The sequence below is a fragment of the Podarcis vaucheri genome (genome assembly GCF_965113315.1).
Source record: "Podarcis vaucheri genome assembly, chromosome: 9".
NCBI lineage: Eukaryota > Metazoa > Chordata > Lepidosauria > Squamata > Lacertidae > Podarcis > Podarcis vaucheri.
In genome coordinates, this window is record NC_138767.1 from 6,299,429 (window position 1) to 6,319,167 (window position 19,739).

Sequence of the window (19,739 nt, forward strand, 5' to 3'; positions counted from 1 at the left end):
GGCCAAAATTATGCCAAAAACCATAAACAAAAATTCTGTGTGATGTGTGAGTTATTGGGGTGGCCCTGGGGACCTCGACATGCAACAGCCCTGCAAGGGAGGTTAGGGTGAGGGACTGTAAGTGGCCTGAGGCTACATGGTGAACTTCCTGCCTCCGGGTCCAACCACTTTGCCACATTGACTTTTCTCCTTTCACACTCTCATCCCCCATTAATAAAAACAATGTGTGTCACCCCACCCCACTGGAACAACAACTTTACATTCATAAACCTATATGAGCACCATACCTTCTGACAACACAACTTCTCCCAAATTTCTTCGCTGGAAATAAACCTCCTTCCCTTCCCTGCCTACCTGCAATGTACTTCTTCCCCTTCTTCTGAGGCAAGCTGCACACAGCAGGAATTTCGGATGTGATGTTCTGCTAAGCCGTCAATCCCCTTGCCCCCTCCGCTCCTCATTTTCCTCTTAATTAAACAATGAACAGCGACCTTTCATAATTCCGGTTGAAAGATGAGAAGAATCTGCCATGCTGATCTGCCCAGGCGGCAACGGGCCCTCTGAGAGGGGTTCGTTGACGCGTTTGCAATTCACAAGATTCCCCCTTGCATATTAATGCCACGTTCCTAAGGTCATTGCCTGCTGGTGTCAGGCCTGGGAAGCGTCTTCCTTTGGGGACCGCACTGCAGGGGTGGCGTGGGGGGCATCCGAGGAGAAGTTGCTCAGAGTTGGGGGGAGTTGTCTGGGCCCAAACAAACCACAACACTGCAATACAGAGGGAGGAGGGTTGGTGAGATTTGACTCACCAATGGGCACTACATTGGCAGTCCTTGAATCAAAACATGGAGGTAGCCTTCACACTTCCTCTTTTCTTTTTTTCCTCTTTTTTCCTTTTTTTTAAAATTTATTTTTGTTGTTGTTGTTTAGTCGTTTAGTCATGTCCGACTCTTCGTGACCCCATGGACCAGAGCACGCCAGGCACTCCTGTCTTCCACTGCCTCCCGCAGTTTGGTCAAACTCATGCTGCTAGCTTCGAGAACACTATCCAACCATCTCGTCCTCTGCCGTCCCCTTCTCCTTGTGCCCTCCATCTTTCCCAACATCAGGGTCTTTTCCAGGGAGTCTTCTCTTCTCATGAGGTGGCCAAAGTCTTGGAGCCTCAGCTTCACAATCTGTCCTTCCAGTGAGCACTCAGGGCTGATTTCCTTCAGAATGGAGAGGTTTGATCTTCTTGCAGTCCATGGGACTCTCAAGAGTCTCCTCCAACACCATAATTCAAAAGCATCAATTCTTTGGTGATCAGCCTTCTTTATGGTCCAGCTCTCACTTCCATACATCAATACTGGGAAAACCATGGCTTTAACTATACAAACCTTTGTCAGCAAGGTGATGTTTTTTGTCCCTAGGATTAAGTGGGATGGTACCCTTGTCACCTCACCGACAAATTCCCGACGATCTTTTTTGTGGGCCCTGCCCACGCCTTGCTCCCAGCAGAATCCCGGAGAGGCTGTCTCTCTGCTAGGGTGCAGATGGCATCCCCACGCAAACACCACATCCTGATGGCAGTGCGGCCGTTCAGCCCTGGTTCATGCAGCCAAAACTCATCCTCCACAAAAATCCCCATCTGTGTGAGGATGAACGACTTCCACGATGGCCTTCTCCGAAAGGCCTTCTAAGGTTTCTCCTTGTGGTTTGGGAGGAAAGCGAACTGGGAGAGCTCAGCTTCTAACCCCAGCACAGAGAAGCCAAGGATAACTTCTCTCTGCCTTTAAAAGCTGCAGCAAGAAGCGCCAATATCTTGCCCGCTGCAGATTTTGCTCTTTTCATTTGGCAAACTTCGCCAGCAGAGTTGTCTCCATCTGTGTTGGCCAAAGAGTTGGATGTGCTTTTAAAACCCTCCAGCATTATATTATTATTATTATTATTATTATTATTATTATTATTATTATTATTAGAATCATAGAGTTGCTAGAGACCACAAGGGCCATCGAGTCCAACCCCCTGCCAAGCAGGAAACACCATCAGAGCACTCCTGACATATGGTTGTCAAGCCTCTGCTTAAAGACCTCCAAAGGAGGAGACTCCACCACACTCCTTGGCAGCAAATTCCACTGTCGAACAGCTCTTACTGTCAGGAAGTTCTTCCTAATGTTTAGGTGGAATCTTCTTTCTTGTAGTTTGGATCCATTGCTCCGTGTCCACTTCTCTGGAGCAGCAGAAAACAACCTTTCTCCCTCCTCTATGTGACATCTTTTATATATTTGAACATGGCTATCATATCACCCCTTAACCTCCTCTTCTCCAGGCTAAACATGCCCAGCTCCCTTAGCCATTCCTCATAAGGCATCGTTTCCAGGCCTTTGACCATTTTGGTTGCCCTCCTCTGGACACGTTCCAGTTTGTCAGTGTCCTTCTTGAATTGTGGTGCCCAGAACTGGACACAGTACTCCAGGTGAGGTCTGACCAGAGCAGAATACAGTGGCACTATTACTTCCCTTGATCTAGATCACGGGTGTCAAACACAAGGCCCGTGGGCCGAATCCGGCCCGCCAGACCTCGTCATGTGGCCCGTGTAGCTGCCACCGGCCGCCAGCCTTCACCTTTTATTCTCGCTTTTTTTTTTTTTACACAAGAAAGCCGCCTCTTCACCGCATGTGCAGCAGCCTACAAGCCAGAGAACGTCTGCCCTCTAGCGGCGCTGGCTGTTCTGCACAGGAAACCTCCACTTTACATAGTCCTACAGATACAACCGGCCCTTTGAGGGTGACCAAACTGCTGATGCGGCCCCCCGATGAATTTGAGTTTGACACCTCTGATCTATATGATATGCTCCTATTGATGCAGCACAGAATTGCATTGGCTTTTTTAGCTGCCGCGTCACACTGTTGGCTCATGTCAAGTTTGTGGTCAACCAAGACTCCTAGATCCTTTTCACATGTACTGCTCTCAAGCCAGGTGTCACCCATCTTGTATTTGTGCCTCTCATTTTTTTTGCCCAAGTGCAATACTTTACATTTCTCCCTTTTAAAATTCATCTTGTTCGTTTTGGCCCAGTTCTCTAATCTGTCAAGGTCGTTTTGAAGTGTGATTCTGTCCTTTGGGGTGTTAGCCACCCCTCCCAGTTTGGTGTCATCTGCAAATTTGATCAGGATGCCCTTGAGTCCATCATCCAAGTCGTTGATAAAGATGTTGAATAAGGACCGGGCCCAAGACAGAACCCTGTGGCACCCCACTAGTCACTCTTCTCCAGGATGAAGAGGAACCATTGATGAGCACCCTTTGGGTTCGGTCAGTCAGCCAGTTACAAATCCACTGAGTGGTATCATAGTCAAGACCGCATTTTACCAGCTTCTTTACAAGAATATCATGGGGCACCTTGTCAAATGCCTTGCTGAAATCAAGGTAGGCTATATCCACTGCGTTCCCTTCATCTACCAGGCTTGTAATTCTGTCAAAAACGAGATGAGGTTAGTCTGACATGACTTATTTTTCAGAAATCCATGCTGACTATTGGTGATCACAGCATTCCTTTCTAGGTGCTCACAGACTGTTTGCTTAATGATCTGCTCCAGAATCTTCCCTGGTATTGATGTCAGACTGACTGGGCGGTAATTATTTGGGTCCTCTCTTTTCCCCTTTTTGAAAATAGGGACAACATTTGCCCTCCTCCAGTCTGCCGGGACTTCGCCTGTTCTCCAGGAATTCTCAAAGATGACTGCCAGTTGTTCTGAGATCACATCTGCCAGTTCTTTTAATACTCTTGGATGCAGTTCATCTGGCCCTGGAGACTTGAATACATCTAAACTAGCCAAGTATTCTTGTACTATCTCCTTAGTTATTTTGGGCTGTGTTTCCTTTGCTGAATCATTTGCTCCAAATTCTTCAGGTCGGGCATTGTTCTCTTTATTGGAGAAGACTGAGGCAAAGAAGGCATTGAGGAGTTCTGCCCTTTCTGTGTCCCCTGTTTGCATTTCACCATCTTCTCCTCTGAGTGACCCCACTGTTTCTTTGTTCTTCCTTTTGCTACGAACATACCCATAAAAGCCTTTTTTGTTGCTTTTAACTTCTCTAGCAAGTCTGAGTTCATTCTGTGCTTTAGCTTTTCTGACTTTGTGTCTACACGTGCTGGCTATTTGTTTGAATTCCTCTTTGGTGGTTTCCCCCCTTTTCCATTTTTTGTACACATCCTTTTTTAATCTTAACTCAGTTAAAAGTTCTTTAGATAGCCACCCTGGCTTCTTTAGGCACCTTCCATGTTTCTGTCTCATTGGTATTGTCTGACGTTGTGCTTTTACTATCTCCCTCTTAACAAACTCCCAGCCATCATGAACTCCCTTTCCTTTTAGTATTACTTTCCATGGGATCTCAGCCAGCACTTCCCTAAGTTTTATGAAGTCGGCTTTCCTAAAGTCAAGAAATTGAGTCCTAGTATGCTTGGCTGCTCCTTTCCGCTGTACAGTAAACTTCAGAAGAGCATGATCACTCGTGCCTAATGATCCTTCCACTTCTACCCCACTAACCAGGTCATCAGCATTGGTTAGGACCAGATCTAAAATGGCTGTTCCTCTTGTTGCTTCTCCCACTTTCTGGACAATGAAGTTGTCTGCAAGGCCAGTGAGGAATCTGTTTGACCTTATGCTCTTGGCTGAGTTTGACGTCCAACAAATATCCGGGTAATTGAAGTCCCCCATTACTACTATCTCCCTTCCTTTTGCATGCTTGGCCATCTGTTCCAGGAAGGCATCATCTATGTCCTCCGTTTGGCTTGGGGATCTATAGTAAACTCCCACAATGAGGTCTCTGTTATTTCTCTCTCCCTTAATTTTGACCCAAATGCTCTCACTTTGGCTTTGAGGTTCTAAATCTTGGATCTCTTCACAGGTATACACATCCCTGACATATAACGCCACTCCTCCTCCTTTCTGGTCTGGTCTGTTTCTCTGAAATAGATTGTATCCCCCCATTATTACATTCCAATCATGGGACTTATCCCACCAGGTTTGAGTGATGCCTATTATGTCATATTTAGTTTGCTGTACCAAGAGCTCAAGCTCATCTTCTTTATTTCCCATGCTTTGCGCATTAGTGTACAGACATTGAAGTCCATTAATCATTCCCCCGTGTTTCTTATTTAAGGATTTTTTCCTCCCACCACTAGGTCTGCGTGCTGTTTGCTCCATTTGGTCTATGACATTTGGATGATCATCTTCATCAATTGATAGACTCCTACCTTCAGGAGCACTGTCTCCCTCCCCCACATTAGTCAGTCTAAAGCCCTCCTGATGAGGTTTCTGAGATTTTTGGCAAAAACATTTCTCCCAACCGTTGTGAGGTGCAGCCCATCGCTTGCCAGAAGTCCATCTTTAAGAAACTGCAGTCCGTGATCTAAGAATCCAAACCGTTCCTGTTTACACCATTTGCGAAGCCAGCTGTTCACTTCCACTATTTTTCCCTCTCTCCCTGGGCCACGTCGTTCAACTGGGAGGACAGATGAGATGACAATTTGTGCATTTAGTTGCTTCAATTTCCTGCCGAGAGCCTTGTAGTCTCTTTTGATCTTCTGGAGGCTATTGCTTGCAGTGTCATTGGTTCCCACATGAACCAAGAGGAAAGGGTATTTGTCAGTGGGTTTTATGATTCCTTGCAGTCGTTCAGTTACATCTTGGATCTTAGCCCCGGGGAGACAGCACACTTCCCGAGACATCTTGTCAGGCCCACAGATCACTGCTTCTGTTCCCCTCAGTAGGGAATCCCCTATCACCACTACACGCCTCCTCTTAGGTTCGGTCGGGGTTCTTCCGTGGGCTGTCCGTTCCAAGGTCGCCTGCACATTCCCTGAGGACTGACTTTGCTGCTCGTCTTCATATACCTGATCGACTGTAATGAGTGAGAGATCCTCAAATGGAGTCTGCTCTTCGTCTTCCATGCTAGGGGAGAGGACCTCAAAGCGATTGTGTATTTCTAAACAATCAGAGCGAACCCTGGGCCTCCTACTTCTTTGAGTCACGTTTCTCCATATATCTGGCTCCTGTGTTGGTGAACTAGCCTCCTTCTCAGGGGAGTCCCCTGTCTCCTCCTTGGTGGAGACGGTGTGCTCTGTTGCTTCCAAGAAGAGCTTCAGCTCTCTAATTCTTTGGAGCGTAGGTACACATTCCTCCAGTTGCTGGACTTTGTCTTTTAAGAGGGCAATCAACATGCAATTGCTGCAGGTAAAGCTGCCTGCAACCATTGGCAAGATGGCAAACATTGCTCAGGAACCGCAGGCGACTGCAGCTGTTCCCTCCCCCTCCATCTTGAGAACGTGTCGTTGGGGGTGGCTACAGTGGTCCTCCATCATAAAAAGCGTGAAGACAGGACAAATAACTCCCCCCACAAGAAAAACCCTATGTCTCCCCCAACAAACGTTTGAGACTAGCTCCCCTAAATCTAAAAGATGGATCAAACTGCGCAGCCGTTGCCCTGCAAGAGACTCTTGATGGCTCAAGCAGGACCTGCGTGCCTAAGGCAAAGGGCCAGATGGCACCCTCATCAAATCCATGCACAAAAGTTGGTAGTAATATTTTTCTTCAACACAGGAGATGGGATTTGAGGGGAGGAGGCTCCCTTAGGGAGTGCAGACCAGGCAGCATAGAAAACACATAGTCCTATCCATCCCCACCCCCACAGAATCTGCCACCTGAAGCTAAGGATGGGGGAGACTTTTTTAAAAAAATATTTTTATTGAGCAAATTTAACAAATCAAATTATAAATCAATATATCCAATTACATTTCCCCCTTTCCCCCCTCCCTCCCTTCCCCACCCTTCCCTCAGCTCACCTCTCTAATTTGTTTACACATATTATTCTCTGCATGTTGTAAAATTGTACATATCATTGCCTTATCTGTCCTATGTTCTACTAATAAATTTGTGGATGTTTATTCAAAACCTACCAAGGAGTCCTAATCCTTTTGTTGTCTTTTTAAATAGTTTGTAAAGAGTTCCCATTCTTCCTTGAAGTCATGGTTGTCCTTCTCACATAATTTACAGTGGTACCTCGGGTTACATACGCTTCAGGATACAGACTCCGCTAACCCAGAAATAGTGCTTCAGGTTAAGAACTTTGCTTCAGGATGAGAACAGAAATCGTGCTCCGGCGGCGCAGCAGCAGCAGGAGGCCCCATTAGCTAAAGTGGTGCTTCAGGTTAAGAACAGTTTCAGGTTAAGAATGGACCTCCGGAACGAATTAAGTATTTAACCCGAGGTACCACGGTATATGTTAACTTTGCCAACTCCGCATAGCTCATCAGCTTTTCTTGCCGTTGATCTTTCATTGGGATTTACTCATTCTTCCATCCTTGTGCTAACAGGGCTCTTGCCGCTGTTGTAGCGTACATAAATAAGTTCTTTGTTTTTCTTGGCAGGTCTTGTCCTAAAATCCCTAACAAAAATGCTTCTGGCTTTTTTACAAATGTCATTTTGAACATTTTTTTCAATTCATTATATATCATCTCCCAAAATTTTTTAACTTCTCTGCATTCCCACCACATATGATACAAAGTACCTTCTTTTTCTTTACATTTCCAACATGTATTTGACCCGGTTTTATACAATTTTGCCATTTTTGCTGGTGTAGTATACCATCTATACATCATTTTCATATAATTTTTCTTTCAAAAGAGAACAGTCTGTAAATTTCAAATCTACCTTCCAAAGCTTTTCCCAATCCTCAAATTTTATGTTATGTTCTATGTCCTGTGCCCATTTGATCATAACTGATTTGACCTCCTCATCTTTTGTTTCCCATTCTAGCAGAATACTACAGTATATGCTTTCTTCAACAGCTTCACTCCTTCTTCTATAACCTCTTTTTGGAATCTAGAAATTGTATAGCCAAACCCTTTTTTGTTATCTTCCTTGTACATCTCATATAATTGTCTGTAATGCAACCAACTCTGAAAATAGTCTTTGATTTCCTCATAATCTTTTAATTTCCATTTTCCTTCTTGATGTCTCAGTAAGTCTCCATATGTAGGCCACTTTCCCTTTTTACCAAGCGGTTTAAGTAATGAAGCTTCAGTTGGTGATAGCCACCAAGGTGTTTTTTGTTCTATTAGGTCTTTGTACCTCTCCCACACTCTCATTACTGATTTCCTAATATATGATTGTAAAATCCTTTATGTACTTTCCCTTTCCCATACCATAAATATGCATGCCATCCATATCTGTTATCATGACCTTCCAAATCTAATGCTTCTTCCTTTTCCAGTTTTATCCAGTCCCTAATCCAAACTAAACATGAAGCCTCATAATGCAATTTAAAGTCTGGGAGGGCAAAGCCTCCTCTTTCTTTTGTATCTGTAAGTATCTTATGTTTAACCCTTCGCCTTTTGCCCCAGGATGGGGGAGACTTTTGATTCAGGTGGCATTTAAAGATCAGCCCTAACTAATTCTCACTTTGCAGAACAATATGCAAACCAAAACATAGCCAACCATTGAAACTTGCCCTTCTTCAAATTTTGCAATGCAGCTCCACTGCCAAGCAACGTGCCCCAAACTGCATGTGTTGGGTATATATAAGTGGAAATCGCATGCAAAAACTGGATGTTGCTTTGCACAAGTGTGCATATTAGGCAAAATTGCATACAGATGTATATGTTCTGGGAAATTCTAAAATTCCAATGAATTTTCATGAGGACTTCTTTAAAAAAACAACAACACCTGAAGCTGGACTGGAAACATGAGAAACTCCAAGAAACCAACACACACACACACACACACACACACACACACACACACACCGCTTTCTATTTTTAATACAAATCTCAAAGCGGTGTACAGCATATTAAAATCATAAAGCCTCTTCAGTGGGGCTGGTGAGTGTGGGCCTCATCCCCTAGGCCAGGTGGAAAGGGCCTTGACAGATTTGACAGATATGGGCATCCCCTGTTGAATGCAAGGGCTCAAGCAGCCAAATTATCCCACAAGCTGCAGGGAAGGGTATAAAGATGAATGGAATTATGTAGAAATTCTTGGCAGAATTTTGTTTTTGATGCCTTTGACGCCTGGAAAAAGAAGTCCTGCACACACGGGCCGAGAAAATTCACCCAGAAGGCCTCTCTCCTCTTCTCAGGCAGACTCCCCTCCCTGTGTACTCCAGTGCTGCAATCCATCCTACTCAAATTTATTATGATGCACGTATTAATAATATTCTTGCACCACTTAAAAATAAAATAAAATAAACAAGAGAGAGAGAGACTTTGGGGACCGGAGTTTGGCTCTGCACTGAATTGGTTCAATTATTGTGTGATTTCAAGTCCAGCTTGGAGGGGGGTGGAGAGGTGTGAGTTGTGCGGAGGAGGGTGGGGGCAGAGAAAATAAACATCCTGGCCATGATGATAGAAGTGTTGCGTCGATGCAAAGGGGAGCTACGAAGGGTATAAAGAGGCAGGTGGTCCAAGAAGGAGGCAGATACAGGAGGCAGAAGCCAGGAGAGGAAGACAGCCTGCGAGCGAGATTTGCATGCCCACCAAGATGCCTGAGACCTCACTTCCAGTCTACGTCCTTTGCCTACTCACCTTGTCTTCAGCTTGCTATATCCAGAACTGCCCTCGGGGAGGAAAGAGAGCATTCCCAGACACAGAAATCAGACAGGTAAGGAGACAGAGAGAGAGAGAGAGAGGATCTCAGTTGATGCACCTGCAAATCTCAATTGATGCGCCTGTCTCCAAAAGAGACTGCTTTTCTGCTCCTTTGCTGGTTCTGGGGGAATTGTTCCAAAGGTGTCTTTGTGTCCCTAATCCCTTTCCTGCTTTGCTCTGCCTCTCAGACCTGTTTCTGCTCTACAGGGATGGAGCACTGCTCCTTATGGAAGAGAGAGAGGTGCTGCAACTGCTATAGAAAAGAGTGAAGGAATGCTCCCTCAAGGCTGCAGACGAACATACCTTTAAAGGACATTTAAAGCGCACCCACCCCAAATCCTGGGAATGGCAGTCTACCCCTCACAGAGCTACAATTCCCGGGACCCTTAACAAACTACAATTCCCAGGATTATTTAGGTGCTTTAAATGTGTTCTGAACACATGGGGTGTGCGCTGCCGTAGATTTATATGTCTATATGAGAGGGAGATAAGACAGTAAGCATCTTAGGAAAGACTTTAATTTGTGTCTTAGATTGTCAAGAAGATGATGCACCTACATTTATTCTGGCACAATCTCAGAAAGATGCAAAGCCTCTATTAGTAACGGTGCAGGGATCTCGAAGCACAGTTTTCAACCTTCCATGCCAGCCCATTTCTGTTGCCTGTGCTAAGTGCTGCTCTTCTCTGTACTTCTGTTCCCTAGAGAAGCTTGCAGGGCTAGCAGAGCCAAGTGTGGTTGCTTGGGGTTCAGATTTGGCCCACAGCTTGTCACTAGCCCATAGTTTAGACATGTGTCAGTCACCCTGCTTTATTTATCTGTGAGCTGGACATTGTGAAACCCTCCCTCAAGGGAAGCAACAATGTGATGCTCTGTGCACAACTCATGCACTAGAAACATTGCAGATTAAATTTATAAGCATTTTTCATACCATCACTCGTACTGAAGTATTTATTCCCTTTCGATGCTCTTTTTCCAAGCTGCATAGCAAGTACACTGCCTTCCTGCAAGACCATTCCTTTGCAAAGGCCTCTTTAGTGATGCACATGCAATTAATGCCTCAATAATTAAATGTGAGTGTGGTGCAAGCCTATACATAGCTACTCAAAGGTAAAGGTAAAGGGACCCCTGACTGTCCAGTCACGGACGACTCTGGGGTTGCGGCGCTCATCTCACTTTATCGGCTGAGGGAGCCAGCGTACAGCTTCCGGGTCATGTGGCCAGCATGACTAAGCCACTTCTAGAGAACCAGAACAGCACACAGAAACGCCGTTTACTTTCCCCCCAGAGTGGTACCTATTTATCTACTTACACTTTGACGTGCTTTCAAACTGCTAGGTTGGCAGGAGCAGGGACCGAGCAACAGGAGCTCACCCCGACGTGGGGATTTGAACCGCCAACCCTCTGATAGGCAAGTCCTATTTTCTGTGGTTTAACCCACAGCGCCACCCATGTCCCAAAAGTAAGCCTGATTGAGTTCAATAGGACTTGCAACCAGGTAAGTAAGTACAGGATTGCAACCTTGATCACAGAAAGCAAGGGTGGCGAAGCTGAGGTCCTCCAGATGTTGTTGGACTACAACTCCCAGTATCCTCTGGGGCATTTGGTCATGTTCTCTGGGTGTCTGATGTGAGCTGCATTGCAACACCAGCTAGAGAGCGGCACGTCCCCCATCCCTGACTTTAAGCTTCTAGCCCTACTGCTTTTATCCACTTTCTCTGCACACAGACCAGTGCAGCGTTGCCAACTGATAAGAAGAAAAGGGCCTGGTCTGAGGAACGGCTAAGGGAGCTGGGCATGTTTAGCCTGGAGAAGAGGAGGTTAAGGGGTGATATGATAGCCATGTTCAAATATATAAAAGGATGTCACATAGAGGAGGGAGAAAGGTTGTTTTCTGCTGCTCCAGAGAAGCGGACACGGAGCAATGGATCCAAACTACAAGAAATAAGATTCCACCTAAACATTAGGAAGAACTTCCTGACAGTAAGAGCTGTTTGACAGTGGAATTTGCTGCCAAGGAGTGTGGTGGAGTCTCCTACTTTGGAGGTCTTTAAGCAGAGGCTTGACAACCATATGTCAGGAGTGCTCTGATGGTGTTTCCTGCTTGGCAGGGGGTTGGACTCGATGGCTCTCTTCCAACTTTATGATTCTATGATTCTATGCTCTTGTGCCTTTAACAGCAACTTAAAGTGAGCAGGTGGTTTTCCCAGTATGACCGTCTATTATTGGATGGTGTCTGCACATCAGGCACATCAGCGGAAAAGTTGGGAAACTCACTCCAGTAGGTGTGCGTACGAAAACAGAATCTTCCCCCTGGCTTTTAGATGCTCCGTGTTCAAAGCGATTCTTCCATTATTGCACAACTTCCAAGTTAACCCATTTTCTCCAAACAGCTGTTTTATATTATGTTGTGCTGCTCTTCTGAAGAGACCTATAACAAATGAATGAGGGCCATTAAAAGAAGTAACCGTTTACGACTGAGGTGCATCAAAGGTGTTTCATCCGTGTTAAGCAATAATTGAATGATTCTCTTACCCCAGATGTGCCCAGTCAACGGCTTCAATCTGTGGAACTGCCACTGTTACAAGCAACCAGCCTTTTAGTGTGGCAACACACAAACTGTGGAACTCCCTGCCTATTGACATCAGGCAGTTCCCTTTGCTGTACTGCTTTCAGCACCTGCTTAAAACACTTTTCTTTTCTTTAGATGATTTTAATACTTTTTGCAAATTACTTAAAGGCTTCATTACAATCAAGCGGGATGTAAAATTTGTTAAAGAAATAAATACTAATTGGTGAGGATCAGCTTGAGAGCCAGTGTGGTGTAGTGGTTAAGAGCAGTAGTCTCCTAATCTGGGTAACCGGGTTCACGTCTCCGCTCCTCCACATGCAGCTGCTGGGTGACCTTGGGCCAGTCACACTTCTTTGAAGTCTCTCAGCCCCACTCACCTCACAGAGTGTTTGTTGTGGGGGAGGAAGGGAAAGGAGAATGTTAGCCGCTTTGAGACTCCTTAAAGGGAGTGAAAGGCGGGATATCAAATCCAAACTCTTCTTTTTCTTCTTCTTCTTGTTGAAATAAACATTCACATTTGTACTCGGTTCAGATTAAGATACCTGGTGGGATTGGAGTAAAAAGAAAGTCCATTTCTGAACCTTGCTAAAAAGAAAACAGATTCAGAGAGAGGCACTTCACTCTGCCTGGTAGATGTGGTGAGAAATATTAAATATAAAAAGATTAATTAATACAGTGCCTGTATGAAATGGGGAGAGGGAGAGCAATGTGACCACCTTGAACTCCTTCAAGAAAAGGTAGGATCATGATAAAAAGGTAAAGGGACCCCTGACCATTAGGTCCAGTCGCGGACGACTCTGAGGTTGTGGCGCTCATCTCGCTTTACTAGTCCAGGGAGCCAGCGTACAGCTTCCAGGTCATGTGGCCAGCATAACTAATCCACTTCTGGCGAACCAGAGCAGCACATGGAAACGCCGTTTACCTTCCCGCCAGAGTGGTACCTATTTATCTACTTGCACTTTGACATGCTTTCGAACTGCTAGGTTGGCAGGAGCAGGGACAGGGCAATGGGAGCTCACCCCGTCGCGGGGATTCAAACTGCCGATCTTCTGATCGGCAAGTCCTAGGCTCTGTGGTTTAACCCACAGCACCACCCGCGTCCCTTAGGATCATGATAACGTGCATTAAATTCAGTGTGTCTACCCTGAGTAAAGTTAAGTAGGATATCACTCAGAGTGTTTAGACCTAGGACAATATTCATAAGACAGTAGCCTCAAATGGTTTTCAAAGGGGAATTAGAGAAATTCATCCTGGGGGACAGGTCTGTGTTAGCCAGCATGGTTGGATGAAAACTCCAGTTTCAGAGGCAATATACCTCTGAATACCGATAGCCAAGGCAGGGACAGGGATCCCCCTGCTTGTGGGGTACCTGGCAGCACCCGGCTTGTGCTGTGGGACAGGGAACGTCGGTCTGGATGGATTTTCGTGAGCCCTGCTGGATCAGACCAAACACCCATCCAGTTCAGCATACCTGTAGTCACGTTGCCGTAGCCAGACTCGAACTCAGCACCACCCCATTCTCTCTCTCTCTCTCTCTCTCTCTCTCTCTCTCTCTCTCTCTCTCTCACTCTCTCTCTCTGTCTCAGTGCATCCCCTGTGGTCCTGGAAAGAAAGGAAACTGCTTTGGCCCCAGCATCTGCTGCGGAGAAGAATTTGGCTGCTACTTTGGCACCCCGGAAACTCTGCGCTGCCTGGAGGAAAATTACCTGCCTTCGCCCTGCGAGGCTGGCGGGAAGCCCTGCAGTGCAGGAGGCAGGTGTGCAGCGTCCGGCATATGCTGCAATGACGGTAAGGGTATCTGTGCGTGGGAGATGAAGCTCAGCAAGAGGGGATGCTGGAGAGAGGAAGAGGGGGGATGTGAGTCAGAAAAAGCAAGTGGAAAACCAAGGCAAAGGCACATTAACTGCTACAAGTCATGACCATGAAAAAAGCACACCAAGAACTCAGTAGTGGGAGTGGTCCCTACTCGCAAATCAATAGTCAATTGTAACAAAAACTACTCCATTCAAAAGTGTGTATTCTGACAAGGATTACAAACTCAAATAGAGATTAGAAACTCAAACTCGTAAGGATATGTATAACACAATAATTTGTTACAGGATTAGAGATAAGGGTTTATGAGTAGAGATACGTTCATGTTAGTCCATAGAACTCTATCATCTGCCCCCTTCAGCACCTATAAAAGGTAATAGGCTTTCCTACATATCCTTATGAGTTTGAGTTTGTAATCTCTGAGTTTGTAATCCTTGTCAGAATACATACTTTTGAATGGATTAGTTTTTGTTACAATTGACTATTGATATGTGAATAGGGACCACTGCCACTACTGAAACTTATACTGGCCAGAGTTCTTGGTGTGCTTTTTCCTTGGTATATTTAATAACAAGAACTACAACATATTTAACAAGTCATGACCATAGCATGGGAGGAACCCTCAAAGGTCATTTAGAACAGCCCCTGCAATGACGGAATCTCAACTAGATCATGCAAGACAGGTGGCCATCCAACTTACCTTTAAAAACTTCCACTGCCAAGCAGCTCTTACGCTCAGAAAGTTCTTCCTAATGTTTAGTCAGAATCTCCTGTCTTGTATTTGAATCTATTGCTTTGGGTCCTGGAGCAGCAGAAGAGAATCTTGCTCCGTCTTCCATGGGACAGCCCTCCAGATATTTGAAGACGGCTCATATCACATCTCCATCTTCTCTTCCCCAGGCTAAACATACCCAACACTCCTTCAACCAATCCTCATCAGGCTTGGGTTCCAGACCCTTGGTCACCCTGTTCGCCCTCTTCTGAACACATTCCAGCTTGTCAATATCTTTCTTAAACTGTGGTGACCAGAGTTGGACACATGATCCAGGTTGGGTCTGAGCAAGGCAAAATAGAATGGTATTGTTACTTCCTTTGACCGGGATACTAGACTTCTGTTGATGCAGCTTAGATTAGCATTCACTTTTTTTGCTGCTGCATCACACTATTCTCTCATGTTAAGCTTGTGGTCTCTACTAAGACCCCAAGATCTTTTTCACATGTTCTGCAGTCAAGCCGGGTGTCACCCATCCTATATTTGTGCATCTGGTTATTCCTGCCTCCATGTCAAACCTTAAATTTGTCCCTATGGAAATTCATTTTTTAAAAAAGTTTGGGCCCAGTTCTCCAATCTGTGAAGCTCATCTTCAGTCCTGATTCTCTGAGGTCTTAGCTACCCCTCCCAGTTTGGTGTCATCTGCAAATTTGATGATCATCCCCCTCTATGCCTTCACCCAAGTCACGTAGAACAACAACGGGCCCAGGACAGAACCCTGCAGCACCCCACTTGTCCTTTTCTCCCAGGATTGCGAGGAACCATAGGGGAGTCGTTTTGGGCCTCAGTTAGTCAAACAGCTACAAATCCACCTAACAGTTTACATCCTCTAGGCCACAGCTTACCAGCTTCACTGCAAGAGTACCAGGGGAGACTTTGTGACCAGCCCAAAAGGCTTGCCAGAATATTAAAGCACAGAAAAATTCATATATTTGTTTTACTCCTTTCTTCCACAGAAAGCTGCACCACAGATGCAGCGTGCGTGGATGAAAACAGCGACAGGAGTCGAATGCTCTCTGAAAGGAACCTGACTGTGCTGGACAGCTCGGCAGGGGATCTCCTCCTCAAACTGATGCACATGGCGAATGCAAACAGGCAGCAACAGGGGAAGCAGCAGTTTTACTGAAGTCCACGGGGAGGCAGCCCCCAGAACATCGGTTCTCCAACTTATATTTCAGAATACCCTCAGACAAAGAAGAATCAGAAGAATACCCTAAATAGCATAAAGAAGAAATAAAAATTGGGAGACGGAAATGTAAATACACAGCAAATAATAAAAGTCTTTTATTGCATTGTTTCGTCCTGAGTCATATATGCACGGAAACGCTTGATATTTTCAAATACCGTATTTTTCACCCTATAGGACGCACTTTTCCCCCTCCAAAAATGAAGGGGAAATGTGTGTGCGTCCTATGGGGCGAATGCAGGCTTTCACTGAAGCCTGGAGAGCGAGAGGGGTCGGTGCGCTGCTGTCACCGGACCTGATCTGAAGGCGGGCGGCGGGGAGAAGAGTGCTTCTCCCCGCTGCCTGCCCCACAAGCTCCGGGGACAGCTGGGAGATGCAGCGCGTCTTCCTGCTGTCCCCAACCTGATCTGAAGGCGGGCGGCGGGGAGAAGAGCGCTTCTCCCCGCTGCCTGCCCCACAAGCGCCTGGAGGGGGGGAATATTTTTTTTTCTTTATTCCCCCCCCCAAAAAAAAACCCTTGATGCGTCCTATGGGCCAGTGCGTCCTATGGGGCGAAAAATACGGTACATGGTGGTAGTGGATTTAGCCTGCTCTAGTTGGTTAGAATAATAGAATCATGGAATTGTAGAGTTGGAAGGGACCACGTAGTTCATCTGGTTCAGGGGTCAGCAGCCTTTTTCAGCCATGGGCCAGTCCTCCGTCCCTCAGACCATGTGGTGGGCTGGACTATGTTTTTGGGGAAAAATATGAACGATTTCCTATGCCCCACAAATAACCCTGAGATGCATTTTAAATAAAAGGACACATTCTACTCATGTAAAAACACGCTGATTCCCGGACTGTCCACAGGCCGGATTGAGAAGGCGATTGGGCCGCATCCAGCCCAAGGGCCTTAGCTTGCCTACCCCTGATCTAGTTCAACAACCTCCTGCAGTGGGGCTCGAACCCATGACCGTGAGATTAAGAGTCTCATGCTCTAACAACTGAGCTATGGTTCTATCGGGACACATTGTTGCTGGTGGGAGGGGCTGCAGCGTAACAAAAGCACAGTAAAAAAGTAAACAGGAGTATTTGTGGATGAAATAGTTATGGGATTTCCACAGATAGTGGCAGGATATGCCCTGATTGGAAATGCAAGGGTGGATCTAGACATGGGGGGGGGGGGTTTGCTATAAATAAGTCAGGAATTGGATCATTATTGCAAAAGAAAAATCATGTTTTAGATTTTCCTGCTCTCTGGGGCCACCTGGTGTTGCATGTTTATAGCACATTCAAATCGCTGTGTTGTTGTTTTTTCCTAATGTAGCTGAGTCCCAACTGTGATTCCACCCCAAAACGTTTGCAGACACAAACAGCATTGATAGTGGATTGGAGTGTGACCACTCTGATAACATCATGTGCACAATTCATCACTGATGTGCAATAAGAAGGATGTTTGGAGAGACCCTTTGAACTCTGTCCCAGCAAAACCTCTGTGTTACTGTCCTAAAGTACTATGGCAAGGGCAGGTCGGCAATGCACCACTAACGTCTTATTTTGGTCTGAGCTTAACGTAGTAGGCTCCGCGTTGGACACCTCCAGGGAACATCCATACTACAGATTGAAAACTGGTTTAACCCTGGAAAATGTGGGTTGAGGCCCATTGGCTACCCTCACCTGGTTTAGCCTGCCAGTGGAAGCTGTTCCCCAGGTGTGGCCACTGTCACATACTGACAGTTTCTAGGAGCCACAGGTGGGAGCTGAGTGCAGGATGGGGACCAAAGGTGGACAAGCTACCCCAGAAGGAGCATGATGTGCTAACCTCCCCTAACATCCCATGCATCTAACCTGAGTATAAGTGGGTAGTAATAATAAATCTATTTATTTATTTATTTATTTATACATACATACATACATACATACATACGGTAAAGGGACCCCTGACCATTAGGTCCAGTCACGGACGACTCTGGGGTTGTGGCGCTCATCTCGCTTTATAGGCCAAGGGAGCCGGCGTACAGCTTCCAGGTCATGTGGCCAGCATGACTAAGCCGCTTCTGGCGAACCAGAGCAGTGCACGGAAACGCTGTTTACCTTTCCGCCGGAGCGGTACCTATTTATCTACTTGCACTTTGACGTGCTTTCGAACTGCTAGGTTGGCAGGAGCAGGGACCGAGGAAGGGGAACTCACCCTGTCGTGGGGATTCAAACCATCGACCTTCTGATCGGCAAGTCCTAGGTTCTGTGGTTTAACCCACAGCGCCACACGCGTCCCATACATACATACATACATACATACATACATACATACATACCCCGCCCATCTGGCTGGGTTCCCCCAGCCACTCTGGGTGGCTCCCAATAGAATATTAAAAACACGATAAATAACAGATCACTGGATGCTCCCCTTTTTTCTCGGAGTCCCGTACATAACAGCGACACACATCCGAAAGATATGTGCACACATTAGCAGAATCATCAAAAACAAGTCGTCTTGACTTCCGCCCACATAGACACAGTGGTAAGAAATTGAAACATTGGATCATGTGACCCTTTGCAATAGTTGGCAGTGAAAATACTGACATCCTCCCTTTTTTCATGCAACTATTGCATTTAGCACAATTGCAACATATGTACAAACACATTTAGTTGTTCCTTGTTAACAACCTTTGAAAAGAGATCAGCAGGAATTTCTTTTCCTGGCATATAGGATACATTTATCAATCCTCTCTTGATACAGTCTCTTGCATGAAATAACTTGATTTGCAAGTTTCTTTGCTTGCAACCTTCAGAATTTAGCAAAGCCAAGCAAGATTTGTTATCCTGATAAACCTGTATAGAACAAGACACATTCTATATCGTCTTTACATGATTGTAACAACCACTCAACATCCACGAGTGAATACATCAGAGTTTTAAGTTCAGCTTTACAGGAATTTAAACTTACAGTTGTTTGCTTCTTGCATGACCAGTCAAATAAACAGTTGTATATATAGCACACACCAGACGTGCTTTTACCATCTATGGGGTCACTTCCAAAACTTGCATCAGCATATATTTCAAGCCCTCCAGACTTCTGATTAGTAAATCTCAGTCTGTAATGCATATAGTACCTTTCAGGTAGTGAGCAATGTGTTTTAACGCCTTTCAATCTTTAACAGTGGGCTTGGTAGCGTGTCTGCTTAACAGATTCACACTGACTGCAATGTCTGGTCTTGTGCATCTGGCAATGAAACTCAGTTTGCCTAAAACACTTCAGAACAAAGTACCATCAGAAAAGGTATCTTCAGTATTATCAAGCTGAAAACCTGTAACCATAGGTGTATCAACAGCATTAGCATCAACCAAATTCAGCTTAGCTGTTACATCATTGATTTTCTTTGTCTGGTGTATCAGAATATCACCTTGCTGGTTTCGTTCTATCTCAGGAGAGAGATAATTGGTTACCTAACCAAGATCTTTCATATCAAAGCGCTCCTGTAATTTAGCTAAGGTGGCTTTGTACATGGCTTCATCCTTCCATAGGAATAGGATATCAACAACAAAACAGATACTATACAGCTTGTGTTGCTTCTCCTCTTTGACAAACACATAAGAGTCAGCTTTACCTTGATGAAAACCCAAAGAAAATAATACTTCTGTCAATTTTGAGTGCCAACAACGGGCGCTCTGTTTGAGTCCATACAGGGATTTCTTAAGACTACTCACCATTCCCTGTTTCACTTGTATACCATCAGGTGGTAGCATGTAAATATTTTCAGCCAATTCACCGTACAAAAAAGCTGTGTTGACATCATGATG

The 19,739-nt window shown here is 45.4% G+C and overlaps 1 protein-coding gene across 1 annotated transcript; it reads left to right on the forward strand.

The window, feature by feature from the left end:
• The first annotated feature begins 9,404 nt into the window (after nt 1-9,404).
• On the forward strand, nt 9,405-16,069 carry LOC309540105 (vasotocin-neurophysin VT-like). Its single transcript, XM_082236794.1, has 3 exons — nt 9,405-9,632; nt 13,776-13,977; nt 15,730-16,069. The coding sequence occupies exons 1-3, from the start codon at nt 9,501-9,503 to the stop codon at nt 15,897-15,899; spliced, it is 504 nt and encodes a 167-aa protein (XP_082092920.1). The 5' UTR covers nt 9,405-9,500; the 3' UTR covers nt 15,900-16,069.
• Nucleotides 16,070-19,739: the final 3,670 nt, after the last annotated feature.

Excerpts from the sequence above, each read along its gene's own strand:
- LOC309540105 (XM_082236794.1), top strand. The coding sequence starts at position 9,501 with ATGCCCACCAAGATGCCTGAGACCTCACTTCCAGTCTACGTCCTTTGC. Across the intron at positions 9,633-13,775 it reads CAGACACAGAAATCAGACAG|TGCATCCCCTGTGGTCCTGG; the intron begins GTAAGGAGACAG and ends TCTCTGTCTCAG. Across the intron at positions 13,978-15,729 it reads CGGCATATGCTGCAATGACG|AAAGCTGCACCACAGATGCA; the intron begins GTAAGGGTATCT and ends TTTCTTCCACAG.